Source organism: Tupaia chinensis, unplaced genomic scaffold (assembly GCF_000334495.1).
Source record: "Tupaia chinensis unplaced genomic scaffold, TupChi_1.0 Scaffold000231_2, whole genome shotgun sequence".
NCBI lineage: Eukaryota > Metazoa > Chordata > Mammalia > Scandentia > Tupaiidae > Tupaia > Tupaia belangeri.
In genome coordinates this window covers 2,982,010-3,000,527 of record NW_006159707.1, presented here as the reverse complement: position 1 = coordinate 3,000,527, position 18,518 = coordinate 2,982,010, and the positions used below count along the sequence as shown (strand labels likewise).

General features: G+C 44.9%; 2 protein-coding genes across 6 annotated transcripts in view; both read right to left on the bottom strand.

Moving 5' to 3' along the window:
• The window catches only part of COG7 (component of oligomeric golgi complex 7), a 92,456-nt gene extending 91,648 nt beyond the window's left edge, over window positions 1–808 (bottom strand). Inside the window, exon 1 of one of the 2 annotated variants that reach the window (XM_014587741.2) lies at window positions 443–808. In XM_014587741.2, the coding sequence (XP_014443227.1) occupies window positions 443–611 (169 nt within the window). In that variant the 5' untranslated portion in view covers window positions 612–808. The remainder of the gene's footprint in view (window positions 1–442) is intronic. The other variant, XM_006148310.3, reaches the window with a different exon arrangement.
• An 8,489-nt stretch (window positions 809–9,297) lies between these two features.
• GGA2 (golgi associated, gamma adaptin ear containing, ARF binding protein 2) overlaps window positions 9,298–18,518 on the bottom strand; it is a 49,204-nt gene continuing 39,983 nt past the window's right edge. For 2 of the 4 annotated variants that reach the window (XM_014587740.2, XM_006148308.3), the window contains 3 exons: window positions 15,357–15,526; window positions 13,800–13,910; window positions 12,142–13,239 (listed from right to left, as the gene is read on the bottom strand). In XM_014587740.2, the coding sequence (XP_014443226.1) occupies window positions 13,129–13,239; window positions 13,800–13,910; window positions 15,357–15,526 (392 nt within the window). In that variant the 3' untranslated portion in view covers window positions 12,142–13,128. Of the gene's footprint in view, window positions 10,057–12,141; window positions 13,240–13,799; window positions 13,911–15,356; window positions 15,527–18,518 lie in introns of those variants that run through there. The other 2 variants (XR_003549366.1, XM_027771802.1) reach the window with 2 other exon arrangements.

Below are 18,518 nucleotides of genomic sequence, written 5' to 3'. Positions count from 1 at the left end.
ATAGTTACTTGCTTTTTTTTTTTTTTTTTTTTTTTTTTTTTAATAAATAGCTATGGTTTAAAATGGTTAAAGTCTCCATCTGGGCCAGCCCGGTTCCTCAGCTAGGTTTCCCAGATTGGTATCATTCCCCTACACCTTTAGGATGTTTCTGCCAAATACGAGGATAAGTCGACTATTGTTTAATACTCTCAAAATTCATGATTTCACTTGCTTTACTATCAAAAGCAGGGCACCTCCAGAGGTTGAAAACCCACATCCACACCTAACAGGGGTTCAAGTCAGCCCAGCCCCCAGCAGCCTCCCGCTGATGAGATCAGGACGGCAGGGCCCACTTTCCCACCAGGTGGGACACTGATCTGGGTCCCTGCCCACTGCGTGCTCCACCGGGCGCCCCAGGCCGGGCTGGGGACTTCGGCCCAGCCGGCGTCGGGGAGGGCCTCACCCTCCACGGCGTGGTTCACTTCCTGGATAAACAGCTGCAGCTTCATCACCAGGGTGGCCGCGTGGCCGTCCGCCTTCCCGGCCGCCGCCTCCTTGGGGCCAGCCCTGAACGCCGCGTTGATCCACTCCTTCACGTCGAAGTCCTCAGCCAGGAACTTGGAGAAGTCCATGGCGGCACCGCCTCGGGCCTGGCCTCCAGGTCTTAAGCGCTGGCTCTGGGCAGCACCAAGAACGCAGAAGCGACGACCCTGCGGAGCACCGGGGCTGGCCTCGGAGGCGGCACTATGAAACCTCCAGGAGTGTCACTTGCCTGTCGCCACTCCTCAGTCCGTTCGCGCAAGCTACGGCTGGGAATGACCCTCGCCGCACGCCGTACCTCTCCCGGAAGTAGGTGGCTGTTACCATAGTGACTGCCGAGGTCCGGACGCTTGGGTGAGCTGGAGGCAGGAGAAACGGGAGCTTCCGGCAGGAACTCCCAGCCTCTAATGTTTGCCGAGCACTGAACTGTGCGTTTACTGTAAAGCCCTTACCCATATTGGCACACTTAATCCTCATAATTCTAGTAGTTTTCTCCCCAGTGTATAGATAAGAACTGAAGAACTGGGGCAGTTAATAACTGGCGCAGCCACACCAGGTACAAGTGGTGCTCCAACTCGGCGAACTGGCGTCTGGACCTGCCCTCTTCACTGCTGTCCTGAAGGGAGCAGGCGAAGCTCCGCGATCTGGCCTCGACCTACCCCGCTTCCAGCACGGCGCACATCGCGCGAGCCACACCGTCCCATTCGTTCCCGACCACCACGCTGGAACTCAGCCGCTGCACCTACTGTTTTTTCTGGCTTGGAAGAAACAACGCCAGAACTCAAAGACGACCTGGGGGGCTTCCTGGGTCAGAAAAAGCAAAGTTGTTTCAATCCTTTATGTACACTCGTGAATGGTTTTGCGCTTTTTCCATTCTCCCCGGGTATACTCTAAGTACATGGCAACTCTCCAAGACCTAGATCCACAAATTAGGAAAACTAGTATACTACCCTTGGTGGAGCAAATTGATAAAGAAGCTTTAGGTGCCTCTACAATATGATCCTCCCCAATAAGCTCAGTTTTTCAGAACAGTTTTATTGATGAGTAATGTACGAGACATAAAAATAATTGTAACTATACAATTAAATTATTTTTAGTAAATTTAGAGATTGTGCTATCTCCAAAAGAACATTTCTGTCAGCTAAAAAATGTTCCTTCCTTCCCATTAGTATTTAGTCTCTGCTCCCACCCCAGACCTAGGAAACCACTGCTTTTTAGCTTTATAATTTTGCCTTTTCAGATACGTGACATCATACTGCATGTAGTCTTTTTTCTCTAAAGATTTTATCTTTTAATTTGCTATAGGGATACACTCTCACAGTAGAAATTGAAAAAGCGAGCTGCCAGGTCCAGGAATCAAACCGCAGTCAGCCACATGGCAATCCAGTATCCGAACCACCAGGCCACCTGCTAGTCCAGAATATAGGGTCTTTTTTGTTTGTTTTAAGAATTATTTCACTTAGCATGTTTTTTAGGCCTTCTAATGTATCATGTATAGTGTACCATGTATCAGTAATTTGTACCTTCATGGTGCGAAGAACTATTCCATTGTAAGTATATGATATATTAATACATGTTAATATATGTTAAAATCTCTCCAAAAACAAAAATGTTAATTTTTTTTTCCTTCCTTCCCATTAGTATTTAGTCTCTGCTCCCACCCCAGACCTAGGAAACCACTGCTTTTTAGCTTTATAATTTTGCCTTTTCAGATACGTGACATCATACTGCATGTAGTCTTTTTTCTCTAAAGATTTTATCTTTTAATTTGCTATAGGGATACACTCTCACAGTAGAAATTGAAAAAGCGAGCTGCCAGGTCCAGGAATCAAACCGCAGTCAGCCACATGGCAATCCAGTATCCGAACCACCAGGCCACCTGCTAGTCCAGAATATAGGGTCTTTTTTGTTTGTTTTAAGAATTATTTCACTTAGCATGTTTTTTAGGCCTTCTAATGTATCATGTATAGTGTACCATGTATCAGTAATTTGTACCTTCATGGTGCGAAGAACTATTCCATTGTAAGTATATGATATATTAATACATGTTAATATATGTTAAAATCTCTCCAAAAACAAAAATGTTAATTTTTTTTTTTTAAGATTTTTGCTATAGGGTGTGTGTGCTCAATGGAAAGACAACGAGAAATCATCCCCCAAGTGGACAGCCAAGCCACAATCCCTTCTCTTCCGTTCTCCTCCCGGGATTTTGGGCACGCATGCACATGCACCTGATATGAGTTTGAAGCCACCAGGTCAGGGACTCAAACTGGTCAAACTTCCAAGTGGGAGTCCAGCGATGTAACCACTACGCCATCTGCTGTCCCTTTGTGAACATTTTAACATTTTATCCTTTATCAGCATTATTCCTAGTTTAGGGTCATGGGTAAAGCTGTGAATGTTTACACACGCATCTTAGTGTGGACACATTGTTGCTGCCAGGTTGTAAGGTAAATTTATGTTTAACTTTTTAAAAACTACCAAACTTTTCCAGAGCGCCTGTACCATTTTCACATTACCATCAACAGTGTTTGAGAGTTCCAGTTTTTCTAGCCTCACCAATATTTGGTATTTGGTTTCAAGCCAATGCTGCTTTAATTTGCATTTCCCTAATACTTAATGGTGAACACCTCTTCATGTCCTCAACAGTCACTCTTTTCTCTGAAATATCTATTCAAACCTTTTGCCCATTTTCAACGCACCATTTTCATGATTGAGTTGTCAACGTTCTTTGCATATTCTGTATATAACTTTTTAAAAATATAATTTGCTATAGGACATGTGCACTCAGTGGAAGGAGACAGTAAGTGAGAAAGTACCCCCCACAGGGGTGACAGCCACACAAAATTCCCCTCTCCTCCATTCTCCTCTCAGGATTTTGGGCACACACACGTGCCCAATATTTTTCAAGCTGCTGGGTCTGGGACTTGAGCCATGTGTTCCTTTTAATGCTACTGTAAATACAGAATTTTCCTAGTTTTAATATTGTTTCTTGATACAGAAATACAAATTATTATTTTTTTTTACAGTTCTAGTCTTGGACCTGATGGCTTGAAACACTCTGGGCATGTGTGTGTGAGTGCCCCCAAGATCCCAGGAGAATGGAGAAGAGATTGCGGTGTGGCAATCTCCTCTGGGGGGTGACTGCCTTTCCCTCTCTCTCTCTCCTGTGATCTCTAAAAATAAAACATGCTTCGACACTGTATTAGTTCTAATATTTGTGTGCATGCATGCATACTTGTGTTCCCTAATTTGTTGACATACATAATCATGCCATATGTAAATCCACTTTTCCCTTCCAGTTCCTTCCTTTTGTCTAATTGCACTGTTGAGAATCTTCAGTTCAGTGCTGGGACCAGCAGTTAGTATAATGGCTATGTCGCTCAACTCCCATGTAGCCGCCTGCAGTTCGAGTCCCAGACCCGGTGGCTTACACTCAGGCCGAGCACGTGTTGTGCCCAAGATCCCGAGAATGGAGAAGGGATTGTGGTGCAGCCATTCCTTCCCCCCCCCAGCGGGGGGGGGAGGAGATTTCTCACTTTCTCTGTCTCTCTCCTGGCGAGCTCATGCACCCTGTATCAGAAACCTCTCAAAAAACAAAAACAAAATTCAGTTCAGTGCTGATCCTGGCGAGCTCATGCGCCCTGTATCAGAAACCTCTCAAAAACAAAAACAAAATTCAGTTCAGTGCTGACCAGAAGTGGCAGAAGCAGACATCCTTGCTTTGTTCCAGATCTTAAGCATGTCTTTTACGTTCATTCTTCATTAACTAACCATGGTGCTAGCTGTTAGTTTCTCAGATACCCTTTCTCAAGCCAATTGTCCTTCTATTTCTAGTTTGTTGAAGCTTTGCGATGCTAGATTGCTTTCTTCCTGTATTTGTCGAGGTAACACGGCTTATTTTATTGATATGCTATATTGTAACAACTGATTTTAAGATGCTAAGCCAGTCTTGCATTCTGGGACTAATTCTACTTGGCCATGGCATGTGATGATTTTATGTTACTAGATTTGCTCTGCCAATATGTGGTTGAGGACTTCTGTTTCGATGAGGGATCTCTGTCTGCAGTTTTGTTTCTGTGATGTCTTTGGTTTGGTATAAGGTTAATAATACTGGTCTCATAGAATAAATTGGGAAGCAATCTATTTTCTGAGTTTGTGAAGTAGTATTAAGTCAAGTATTTGATAAATGCTGATCCCCTAACAGATTTTTTTTTTTTAATAGATTTTGCTATAGGGAGCATGTGCTCGCCGGAGAGGTAAGAGAAAATGAGAAATCATCCCCCAAGGGGGATGGCCACACCACAATCCCTTCTCCTCTCAGGATTTTGGGCATGCACATACACACCTGGAATGAGTTTCAAGCCGCTGGGTCCAGGACTCAAACTGCGGTCACCCATGTGAGACCAGCAATGTAACCATTAAACCATCTGGTCCCTTATTTGCCTTTTAAGTTTCTTTCATGTGAGACAGGGATCCGGACAGAGTTATGCTGCTACCCTTCCCCTAGTCTCCTAGCCAGCCCAGATCACAGGCCTGTACAGGCACACCCAGGATCTGAACCTGGGCCTTTCACACCGCTCCAGTGTCGTGCAATGGTGCCCTCCAACTTCTTTCCCCCCTCGTTTTCTTATTGTAAAATCCTACGCTCATTTCCATGGACATATTATCAGGTAAGACAATCTTTTTCTTCTGTTTTGTATGAGTTTAAAATGTTTTCTTCTGCTACTTCATCTTGCTGTTCCTCTTGACTTCCCTTTCTTCTGATCGCTGCATATCTTGAGGCCTTCCTCAGACACGCAGTGATCCAGCTTTCTTTTCGTATTAAGGCACTCAGACCCTGACTAGGCACTCTCTGTGCAGTGATGGTGATGCAGGAAGGCGGGGATACAGGAGTGATCGGTCCAGCACTCCCAGTGGGGCACGGATTCTAGTCTCACACTCAGGAAGAATTAGACACAGATAGAGGGGAGAAAGAGTTTATTGAAGGAGAGGGAAGGAAAAAACAGCTCCAAGAAAAAGGGAGGTGTCCCAGAAAATAGGTTGCCTTACTACTTTTAAAATTTGCTATAGGGCCTGTGTACCCACCAGAGAGAAAGTGAGAACAAGCCACCAGGTACAGGACTCAAACTGCAGCCACCCATGTGGAAGTCCAGCACCCTAATCACCAAGAAACCTGGTCACCAGGTTTTTATGTTTTTTAAAAAGAATTTAATTTGACAAGAGAGGGAGGGAGGGAGGGAGGGAGGGAGAGAGCAAGAGTGTGCCCCCCCAGGTCCATGTCTTGATCCCATCAGCCATGTGGGAGTCCAGCACCGTTAACCATGCCATCTGCCAGCCCCCAGGTTTTTATTTTTGCCAGAGGGTGCATGTGCTTGCCAGAGAGAGAGAGAGAGAGAGAGAGAGAGAGAAGAAAAAGGAGGAAGGGGGGAAGACAGGAGGAGAAAGCACCAACCCCTTTTTCCCCAGTGGGGAATGGTCACATGCAATCCCTTCTCCATTTCTTCCTCCCTTTGGGATTTTGGCCATGCACACACATGCACCCGGTGTATTTTTCAGCCACTGGGTCTGGGTAGCAGAATCAGTAGCAAACTGAATTGCAATGTTGGAAACCACATGCCAACCAAGGGCTTGGATCCCTGGGGCAGCAGGAAAAATACACTGGGTACATGTGTGGGCAGCCCAAGTCTTGACAAGCAGTAGGGCTGAGGAGATTAGTGTGCAAGACTGTATTGGGGGTGCTTCTCTCATGAGCACAATCATGAATAAAGTGTAAACATTTAGAAAATGTGGATAAAAGGTAAAGGTAATTCATAATCTGTGATCCAAAGATGACCAGTGTTATATGTGCACACAAGTATCTTGAGTGGGCTGTTTGGTTTTAAAAGTTGGGTCATATGATACAGACCCATCAATTGCTTTCTTCGTGTAGTAACAGTTCAAGGGCAACTTTCTTCCCCAGTGGAGTGATCCAACTTACGGCAGAAGCTAACTTACCACTATGATAAATCTCCTTTGTAACCGAAGGCCGACCTTATGAGGTATGGCACCGCGTGCAATAGTGCACATGATTTTCTCGTCTTTGCATGTAGGTGTGGTCATGCATCTCAACAGGACAGGATGCAACCCTTCCAGGAAACCTTAATAATGTTGGCGTTTTCCCTTTCTCCTTCCTCCCCTTCCTTCCTGTGACTTACAATACAGATATGTTAGGAGTTAAAGCCATTATCTGGTAACAAGATGTTGAAGAGCATATCCTTGGGTGATGACTTAAGGGCTAGTTGGCTAGTCTGGGTCTCCATGACTTTGTGTCAGTGTGTATGGTTTCTGTGTTGTCTCTCTGGGCCGAGATCCTCCTGCCTTGGAGTCCCCAGCTGGGACTACATACCTGTACCAGGTGGGTGAACATCAAACCCAGGTCTCCCACGTGGCCTCAACCTGCCAAGCAGCATCCAGTGCACGAAGCCATAGCGCAGCTGACTTTGAGATCACCTTGTCCTTACTTTCACACACTAAACCTTCATGTAGGCCACTGCAGTAGTCTCTTACTAAACACTTATTAGAAACAATGTAAAATGCCTTTTCTACATCTACTGAAGTAATCAAATGTTTATAGCTACTAATGTGGCTAACTGCACTTCCAGAAAATGATTTTGCAGTGTATTCTTTCAATATGTCACGAGCTTTATAGCCAATATTTGAGCTAAGACTTTTTGCTATTTTGCCTACAATTAAACAAATTTTTTTTTTAAGAATTATTTTATTTAACGTTATTTATTTTAATTTGACCAGAGAGAGACAGAGTGAGAGAGGGACAGACAGAGATAGGGAAAATGAGAAAGCAAGCTGCCAGGTCCGGGACTCAAACTATAGTCGGCCATGTGGGAGTCCAGTGCCCTTAACCACCACACCACCTGCTGCCCCCAAAAACCAAATTCTTTGAACTGTGTTCAATTTTGGCACCAGGGTTACAAATTTTAGAATGCATACCTTGTTTACAAAATTACTAACTGGGGAACCAGCAGTTAGCATAATGGCTATGTCGCTGGACTCCCACGTAGTCGACCGCGGTTCGTGTCCCAGACCCAGTGGCTTAAAACTCACGCCAGGCGCATGTGCGCACGTGCCTAAGATCCCGAAAGGAGAATGGAAGAGAAGGAATTGCGGCGTGACCATCCCCCCTGGGGGGTGATTTCTCGCTTTCTGTCTCTATGTCTCACTCTGTCTGTCTGGCGAGCGCACGCGCCCTATAGCGAAAACCTCTCCAAAAAAAAAAAAAAAGTAAAAATTACTAACTGAATAAGTGTTTTCAAAGGAAGTATGCTCATACCTAGTCTCTAAATGTTATGTCATTGATGTATGCTTTTGACTAGAGCTAGAAGTGTAATTTCGAAGTGGCTAGAATTCGTTAGTGGCTAGCTTTTAGAGTGGTTTATATGGGGTCAAGCAGGTGGTGGGGTGGTAAGGGCACCGGATCCCACGTGGCCAACTGAGCAGTTACAGTCATAGACCTGACAACTTAAAAACACGCCAGGTGTGTGTACAAAATCCCGAGGAGTGGAAAAGGCTTGTGGCATGGTCTTCCTCCCAGTGGGTGATTTCTTACTCACTTTTACCTGCACCCCCATCATCTCTCTAGCAAACACACACACCTTGTAGCAAAATTTTAACAGTGGTTTCCAATTACTACTTATCATCCTATCCTCGACATTTACTTAGTACCAGCTTGAGTCTAACCAAAATTATACACACTTTGTTTTGTGAGATAAAATTCAGTTAGTCTTATGGACTAGAAACTAGGTGGACAGACTAACAGCAAATAGCTAAGACTGATTATTCATGTGGTTCTGTAGTTACTTCATGTTTTGTGCTCATTTAATTCCCAAAGTAATCCTATGAGGTAGATGCTTTTATTATCCACATAATGGATGAATCTAGAGAGAATTACTTGTCCCAAGTCATATGGGTTGATCTAATAATTTCAAATTGTTGGGCCTTCAGACTTAGAACTGTAAAAAGCCTGTGTATCTGGGGCTTGTGACTCTGCATTATTTAAACTTTTAAAACTAGAATATTATCAGGACCAGCAGATGGTGTAATGGTTATATCACTGGATTCCCATGTAGTTGACTTTAGTTCGAGTCCTGGACCTGACGGCTTGAAACTCATGCAAAGGGGGCATGCCCAAGATACTGAGAGGAGAATGGAGGAGAAGAAATTGCGGCACAGGCATCCCCCCATGGGGTGATTTCTTGCTTTCTGTCTTTCCAGTGAGAGCATGTACCCTATAGCAAAAAATCTCTGAAAAAAATGTTACTTCCAGAAATGGGACGAAGTATATATTTTCCTCAAGAATAAGTCAAAGGAGAATACACCTTTCAAATGCAAGCTTACTCAGAACAAGCATGGTATAATTTGCAATGTATTAGACAAGAGGAATAAGAGCCCCAATTTCTTTCATTCCAGTTTAAGTATGTGATAACCAATCTGGACCTTAGGTGCCTCAACTGTACAAAAGGCTTAGCTTACATTATCTGAGGACACCGCCTACTTGTCCTACCAGGCTCTACATCCTTACAGGTGAAACACATCAGGCTGCACTTGTTAAAAAATAAAACCATAGCAAGCATTTCAGGACTCCTACTGCCTTTTCTCTCTTTGCTAGGAGGTGTGTGCTCTCGCCAGAGAGCAAGCTGAAACCCTCCAATGGGGCACGATCATGTTACAATCCCCTCTCCATTTCTTTATCCTATCAGGAATTTGGGTGCATACACACACACACACACACACACACACACACACACACACACACACCTGCATGTTTTCCAAGCTGCTGAGGACAAGATTCAAACTGCAGTTGGCCATGTGGGATCTGGCCGTGTACTGCGTCAAACTGCTGCAACCAGGGGGTCAGCCCGACCTTCTTAGATTAAAAACAAACAAAAATACACCCACAATGCTCCTGAGAGAATTTTACACTCTTGTGGCTGCATAAGCATCCTTTGGTCTTAGATATATGAAAAACACTTGGGACTAATGCCACAGTACTCAAGCACTATTTTTATTCTAGCATGCTGCCTTTGCTTTCTATTTTTAAGGTTTACTATCTTCATTCATATCATCTCCTAGACTTTGTTTTGGTTGTCACTTATCCTGTTTTCATTTACGATCTTCATTACCCATTTCTGTTCAGAGTGGCTCTACGGTAGTATTTTAGACCAGTCTGAAGAGACATGGGGAGTGCAGTTAGCTGCATAGGGAGCTGAAAGGATAAATACGGCACTATCAGACTTGAAAGGCTCTTACTGTGGCTGTGGTAGGGTGCTCTCTTCTCAGCGGACCAGAAAGGGCAGGAGCAAAGTTACAGAAGGGCGCTACAGGAATGCCAGCAAAAGCTATTTCAATGTGACCCCATGACATTTTGGTATTAGGAAGCCACTGTGAAACTTTTCAGCAGATCAAGTACTCAAGTTTGCTAGAGAATTCTGGTGGTGGCAAGTATGAAGATTCTTCATACTTGGGAGGCAGGCTACGGCCCTGTCAAAAACAAAAGATAATGCTCAAATGAGGGCAGTAGCAACGTGAATGCAGGGGGGGGCGACATGAAGCATTCAGCAGACAGACATGACACAAAACTACTGGGTGATGCACGTGAAGCAAGCAGGTACTAAGGATCTGCTAGTCTTGGGTGCTTTCACGAAAAAGAGGAAGTAGGGGGAAGGGGACAGAAAGATGGGCTCCAAGCATTTAGCAGTTTGAAGCAATAGTGGAGTTTGGAGCAGTTTGGAGCCTTTGTCTGAAATCTATCTGATGTCAGCAAGGGGTGAAAGCTCGAGATAAGAGGTCCAAGATCCATCGAGAGGTTTGAGGACTTGACTGCCAGGTCTGTGTAGATATAGAAACGGTCTAAGGATTAGACCCTGGCGAGAAACCGTATTTGAAGACTTCTCTCCAGAGAGGAATGGTCAGAGGTAAGAGTGAACAGGAGAGTTCAGACTAGGGAGAAACACCAGCCATCAGTGATGAATTTTTAGCGGACCCATGACAAACTCTCCCCAGAGGAAGAGCAGACCCACAGGGCAGGGCCTGTTGTCACTGCCGCATCTGCAGTGCCTACAGCAGTGCTTGGCTCGGTAGCTGGTCAACAAGTACTCACTCAGAGAATGAAAGGAAAAGGGCTGGGCTCAGGTCACTAAATTCGGCAATTAAAAGGCACTGATGACATCACCAGGGCCACTTTCAGACACCTGCCTTTCTGCTATCCATCTCCTATCCAACTCCACCTAAGGAGAGGACCAGTGGAGTATCTCAGAACACAGAAGAACATGCAGGTTCACACACGAGTCCACCTTTGAAAACCTTTGACAAGAGCTCTTCTAAATTTGTTATAGGGCATATGCACTTGATGGATAGAATGAGAGCAAAAGTGAGAGAGCACCCATATAAGGGATGGTCATGCCACAATCCCTTCTCCATTTCTCCCTCCCTTTGGGATCCTGGGCACGCACACACAGTGTGTTTTCCAAGCCACCAGGTCCTGACTAGAATATCCAGTCACCTTAACCACCATGTCATAAGGGTGGCCCTGCCATGTCATGTGTAAGTCTCGTTCACCCATTTCAATGAGAGCTCTTCACAGGTAGGCATGGTCACTGAAGACTATGTGACAGCTGTAGGGCCTAAAAAGCTATGTAGAACACTTGAGCATGAGGTCAGATAGAATGAGAGCAAAAGTGAGAGAGCACCCATATAAAGGATGGTCATGCCACAATCCCTTCTCCATTTCTCCCTCCCTTTGGGATCCTGGGCACGCACACACAGTGTTTTCCAAGCCACCAGGTCCTGACTAGAATATCCAGTCGCCTTAACCACCATGTCATAAGGGTGGCCCTGCCATGTCATGTGAAAGTCTCGTTCACCCATTTCAATGAGAGCTCTTCACAGGTAGGCATGGTCACTGAAGACTATGTGACAGCTGTAGGGCCTAAAAAGCTATGTAGAACACTTGAGCATGAGGTCATTTTAGATGAAATTCAGCCTTACGTGAATTATACCACGTGAAGAAATCTTCCCATCATTTGTTTTATGAGTTCTCACATTTGTTTGAAATTTAGTAGACCTTGATCTTTTACGGTTCTCATCCCACCAGTTAGTGTTTAGATTTCCAACTATAGGTTGAAATCAAAGATGAGACTGTAAAAATATCAGAGCTTGTGATTAAGGGCTCAAAATAGAGGCTTGCAGTTCCCGAGGTAGTCTCCCGCCCAGAGGCTGGCGGCATGGACTTCAAAGCCTTCATGAGGCAATTCAGCCAGGCTCACGTTCCATCTCCCACCGATCAGGCCAAGCAGGACTTGCTAATTGTACAGGGTTCCTACCACAAGCAGGTCCTCACAAAGTACTGATTGGATATAAGCCTCAATTTTTCTCTTCAGATTATAAAAGTAACAAATATCTACCTCTCCTCTCCAGCTGTCCTCAGATAGCCAGAGTATCTCTTCCTCATGGAAACAGTTGCATCCTTCAAGTTTTTTACTTTTCAGTAGAAGACAGCTCCCTTTAGGCCTAACACCGCTAAATGCAATTGGCTTTGCATCTCCTACTTACTCAACACTCCATAAAGTATGTTTGTGCATGGTATTTATTCAATGACCTTCTACATTTAGTCAGCACATGAAGGACCACTATGCTCTTTCCAGACCTACGTACATCACAGGTCTCCACCTGGGATTGTCAAGTCAACAGGAAAAGGCGGGCCTGTTAGCTCTAGCTGATAATAACATGGGTCACGCTCAAAGAGCTCTGAGCAAATGCTGTGGAGAAAGAGAATGAGGATGGAGATGAGGGTCCTGAGTAAGGGCCCAGACAGGCTGCCCAACCCATGGAAAGTGAGGCCCAAAGAAGGCCTGAGACCTGTTTTACCCTCTGCCCCTGAGGGGCCATCTAAGGGCGGTTCTAAGGCACAGTGGTGAAGGACATGACTGGCCCACTAAGCGTGGTCCTCTGGTCTCATAGCAGCCCCTTGCCTGGAAACAGTACAAGAAGCATTCCATTTAGAAGATTTCCTGAACACATTCAAGCAGCATTCTCTAATGAAAATGGAGACAAGGTCTTTCTTGGAAGAGAGTACCCCAGAAGATACTCTCTGCCCCAAGACCAACCAGGTCCCTTTTAAGGTCCCTGAGAACAGCAGCCTGGGAGCAACTGAGACTTTCAAAGGCTGACAAGGCACAGAGTGGATGGATGAAAAGGTAACAATACATGAAAACAAAACAAAACAAAACAACTTTGGCTTATAAAACCCCCTACCTGAGGCAGGGACACTGGTATCCACCAACATATAGAAACATACGATTATAGCAGAGATGGTCATCAGAAATGCTCTGGCGTCTCCACACTGCCCACACCCAGGCCTTGCTTTACCCTCCCCCAAGCCAACATACAAGCACACTCACAAGTAGCTGCAGAATAAGTCAGAGGCTGGTTCCAGAGCCTGATGTAGGGATAAAACCCTTGGCACTGTGCACTAAACCATGTGACTAGTCCTGTCTAGACAGCATAAAGTAACATTGGCCTAAGCTGGAACTGAAGTGTCCATCCTGGGAGAAGTTACACTGTACCCAAGACGGCCAGGTCTGGGAAGTCTTTCACTTCTCCTACTTCACTGAAAGGCTGTCCCCCCTGGTTGAACGTCAGCTTATAGCGTAACCGGATAGGTTCCTGGGACATAAGAGACATAAGATGTTACGTTAGTGGGGAGCAACACAGAAGCCAGACCACAGTAATAGCCTTCACACCCCACCTTCTCCTCCTCCCCCTCTGTAGTCACTAAAAAGCAGTAGGTCCCAAGTGAGGGCTTTGAACTGTATGATATGAACATGCTGGTCTAGTCTCTTGGGGACTACACACACAAAGGGAACCAGGCACACATCCTGGGAGCCCTTCCACACTTCAGTGGTCCTGAGATGGACTGTAAGTCAGAGGCCAACTAAGGAAGAGAGGCTTCACCCTTTCAGAGGGCTCTATGCCATAAGGGAGAGAGTACGTATGTCCCTCATTCAGCTGGTTCTCCGCTATGATCAGCCATCAGATTGTCTTTCAATAAGCCCAAAAGAAATCAGATTCTAGCAAGGGGTATTCCACCCCAGCTCCCACATCCTCCCTCCACCAAGTCAGAAATCTTAGTGCAACACCTCAATATGCCTCTCTTCACCCACGAGGTTCCCTCCCTATGGTGCAGAGGTCCCCATTTCCCTGCTACCAATGAAGCCGGAACGTACTTTGTGTGGATTGTCAAGCAGCAGCATCTGAGATATCACAGCTGGAGGCATCAAAGGACTGAATGCGGGAAGCTTAGAGCTGGATGCTGGCTGCAGCTTCACTCTCATCGACTACCAAGGGAAACAAAACAACATGTAACTCATTCCTAACAAACTGGCTTCAATGAACAAGACTGGGTGACAGGAGCTTGTCCTCCACCCCTCACCCAAGTGAGAACAGGTTTCCCATAAAACATGGTATCCCATGACACCTACAGAAGCCCAAGCACATGGGTCCTACTAACTAAAGAAAGGATCCAAAAGGCCTTTCCTTCCACACACAGAATATATCTGAAGGTTGTGTGGTCACTGATTGGCATCTGAGAGAGCTAGACACATCATGGCTGAATTCTAACTCTGTCTCTCACCAGCTGTGATGTTGAGCAACATATTTAACTTGTGAGCTTTGAGTTAATCATTTATACACTACAAGTAACAATACACACACCCAAGACTACCATGAGGATTAAAGAATGCGTGTCTTTATTTTTTCTCTGTAGGGACATTCTTTTCCCCTGTGAATGTGGTTAATCAGTAGGGCCCTACTTCTTAAAATGGGGTGAACTAAGTATTCCAAATTGGTTAGGCAGCTAATATCCCTGGACACAAGATGAGCAAGTAACATCAACAAGGCCAATATGAGCCCTTTTCTGGGTAATCTGTGTGCCTCATGCCAGATGAGTTTCCCCTCCCCCACTGAGATAAAGGGTTAAGGACTTAAGTAACCATGGAGCTGCTGGCAGCCACTTTCCTGCCTTGTGAAGAAACTTTCAGAAGAGCCCCAAAGAGAAAAGCAGAGTTAAGAGACCAAAAGACATACACATTTTTTTTTTCTTTTAAATTTACTATAGAGAAAATATTTGCTGGAGAGGGAGAAAAGTGAAAAGCGACTTCCCTACAATCCCTTCTCCTCTTCTCCCTCCTTTCAGGATTTTGGGCACATGCACCCAGTGTATTTGTCACCTCCAGGTCAGGGATTCAAATCATGCAGTTAGTCACATGAGATTCAGCTACCTTAACCACTATGCCACCTAGGTGACCTAAGACAGATTCTTGAGGAATCTGTTAAGACCTTACCAGGGGACCAGCAGATGGCGTAATGGTTATGTTGCTGGGCTCCCACAGAGTCAACCATGGTTTGAGTCCTAGACCCAGCAGCTTAAAACTGATGCTGGGTGCATGTCCACGATCCCGAGAGAATGGAGGAAAAGAGACTGCAGTGTGGCCATCCCCCCAAGGAGTAATTTCTTGCTTTCTGTCTCCTGTCTCTCTCTCTCTGGCAAGTGTGCATGCCCTATAGCAAAAATCTGCCACCCAAACTGCCCCCCCCCAAAAAAAAGAAGACCCCGCCTGGATCTACTTCTCATATCTGAAGTCGGGGAATCAATAAAATTGCTAATTTGCATTAAACTAGTTTGAGTTATGACTCTATTCCATATACCTAATGGATGGACCTGGTACTCAAAAATGATAGTTACTACTGAAAAATTCAAAAGAGCTAGCCAGCAGATGACCTACCTTTGGCACAGCCACTTGAAACATGATGTCCCAGACAGGCTGGGTGGCAGTGCTCATCATGGTCAACAGCAACACCTGCACCTCTGGGTGGCCAGGGGCCCCAGTCTGGGAGAAGTGGAGTAGAATCCTGAATCCATTCCGGTCATACACGATAAGAGGCGGCAAGCTGCCTGGTAGAGAGAGACCCAAGTGAAAGGTCAGCACCACCACAAACTCCCTGACAAATTCCCCTGGGAGCCAGGCTTGAGAAAGGTGTATGCTTTCACCAAATGCTGTTGCTTCCCTATTTAGAACACCTCTTTGGTTCTTTTTTTTTTTTTTGGGGGGGGGGCAGGGGTGTTTTGCTATAGGGTGCATGCGCTCGCCAGAAAGAGAGACAGAGAGACAGAAAGAGAGAAATCACCCCCCATGGGGGATGGCCATGCCGCAATCTTCTCCTCCATTCTCCTCTTGGGTACGCACGCACACGAACCCGGAGCAGAACACCTCTTTGGACTTAACCCTTCTGCACCATCATCATCCAAGTCCTCACGCCCTATAGTGGGACTCCTATGACCTGACCCTCCAAACCGACCTCTGCCACCTGACCATCTGAGCACAATACAGACTTAAAAAAAATTACAGCATTTTCTTCATGGGAGATACGATTTTGTAAAAATAACACACAAACACTACAAGAAATACAGGATGTCATAAGAATGAAATAAAACACAACCTTAACTTCATTTGAAATAAAACACAACCTTAACTCCACCCAGAAATGAGCACTGTTAACATTTAGCATTATTGGTTTTTTTTTTTTTGAAGAGGTTTTTTTGCTATAGGGCGCGTGCGCTCGCCAGACAGAGAGACAGAAAGCAAGAAATCATCCCCCCCAGGGGAGAAGGCCACGCCGCAATCCCTTCTCCTCCATTCTCCTCTCGGGATCTTGGGCATGCATGCACACATGCCCAGCGTTGAGTTTTAAGCCACTGGGTCCGGGACGTGAACCGTGGTCGACTGTGGGAGTCCAGCGACATAGCCATTACGCTAACTGTTGGTCCCAGCGTTATTTGCTTCTGATCTCTTATGTGGCCACACACATACCATTTCATTTTTTTAGGTTTATTATTTACTGTTTTTTTTTTAAAAGAATCATTTACTTATTTTTAAGTTATCATTATTATTCTTTTAGACAGAGAGAGACAGAGAGGAGGGGGAAAGTGAGAAAGCAATCCACCAGGTCCAAGACTCCGTGGTCAGCCATGTGGGAGTCTAGCACCTTAACCAGCATGCCACCTGCTGACCCTTACTACTATTATTATTTTATCATTTGCTAGGGGGCATGTGTGCTCACCAGAGGAAGACAGCGAGATAGAGAGAAAACGAATCACCAGGTCCAGGACTCGTAGGTGGGAGCTTAGCACCTTAACCACTGTGCCACCTGCTGGCCCCCCATCCCCTACACCATTTAATTTTATAAAATTATAAAGATGGCAAGCCTCCTTAAATAGGTTTAATTAAATTCCAATGGAAATAACACTGATTGTTTTAGTTAAAATGTGGCTCTAATGTTAATGTGGGGAGGGGGAATGCAGGAGGCTAACCAAGAAATAAGAGAGCAGGGCTATCTGCGTTAGCAAATACTCAGATAAAACTGCAATTCAAGTACAGTGGTAGAAAACAGAGCATGCAGATAAGACCTAAATATGAGAGTGTGATAAACTGACAAGAACACATAATGCAGACCACTGGCTGATTCGCTAAGTGGCACTTGGACTGGCTGGCCATCTGGAAAAGTATCTTAATGAAGTTCTTTATCTCATGCCAGACATCACTTATCAAAAATATAGTTTAAATATAAAAATGTCAATGTCAAGATTGAAAATGCCCATGAGGTATGACGATGAGGTATGGAAGAAAGGGCGAACTTTTTGGGAGGAAACTTGGTAATTCAGATCAAAACATCCAACCCCAGTACTTCTACTTTTAAGAATACATCCGAGGGCCGGCCACGGCAGCACAGCCCTCAGCAATGTCGTACCCACGTGCAAGGTAAGGCGTTCAGTGCCAGGCTGACCTGTACGTACCAGGCACATGTTTCTGTGATCCTGGCTAGCTGGCAGAACTCAGGAAAAGGTTCATGCCGCAGTCCTCCCCTGTCTCTCATTTTCATGGAAATAAAAAGACATATCTAACAAAATAAAGTATAGGGAAAAAAATGAATGTCCACATATTTACTGTAGTACTGTTCTAGACAGTAAAAGAGTGGAAACAAATTGTACTTCAGAAAGGGAATGAATGAGTTATGAGCTATGAAATGGTATAATATAAAATCATTTAAAACTAAAGTTTTGAAGATAATTTAGGCCATGAAAACTATGCCACAGCCTATAATATACTAGTAACAAAAACCAGTCTGGGACCAGCTCCATTATAAGCCTGGTGGTGAAGGCAGCTAGAACCCACATAGTCAAGCGGTGGTTGACGTGCAGTACTCCCACAAGGCTGGCCACAGTTAGGAGTTCCAGACTCGAAAATCACACCAGGTGTGTATGTGTGCATGCTCAAAATCCTGAGAGGAGAATAGAGAAGAAGGGATTGCTGTGTGGCCATTTCTTACTTTCTCTGTCTCTGGTGAGTGCACATGCTCTACGGCAAAAACAAAACAAACAAAAACCATAATGGACACAAAAAACATAGTAGACACAAACAGGACTTGTGTACATGTCCCAAATCCTAACAGAATAGGGAAGGAGAGGAGAACGGATGGTGAGGAGGGAAGGGGGTGGGGGTGAGGAGCAGTGCCTTTTTGCTTTTCCTCTTTCTGGCGAATTTAAAAATCAAAATAAAAATGATCTATATAAATATATACTATGATACGAATTTATTAAGAATGACATGTATGTGGATAAGACAGTAAACATAACTTTCATTTCTGGCTGGTAATGGCATAGATTATTTTACTTTACTGCTCTACCCTACCCTTTTTTTTGGGGAGGGGAGGGGGTAAGGTTTTGCCATTGGCTGTACGCACTTGCCAGAAAGAGGAAAAATGAGAAATCAACCCCTGGAGGGGATGGCAATGCCACAATCCCTTCTCTATTCTCCTCCTGGTATTTTGGGCATGGATACACTTGTGCCCAGAGTAATTTTCTTTTTTTTTTTTCCTTTTCTTTTTTT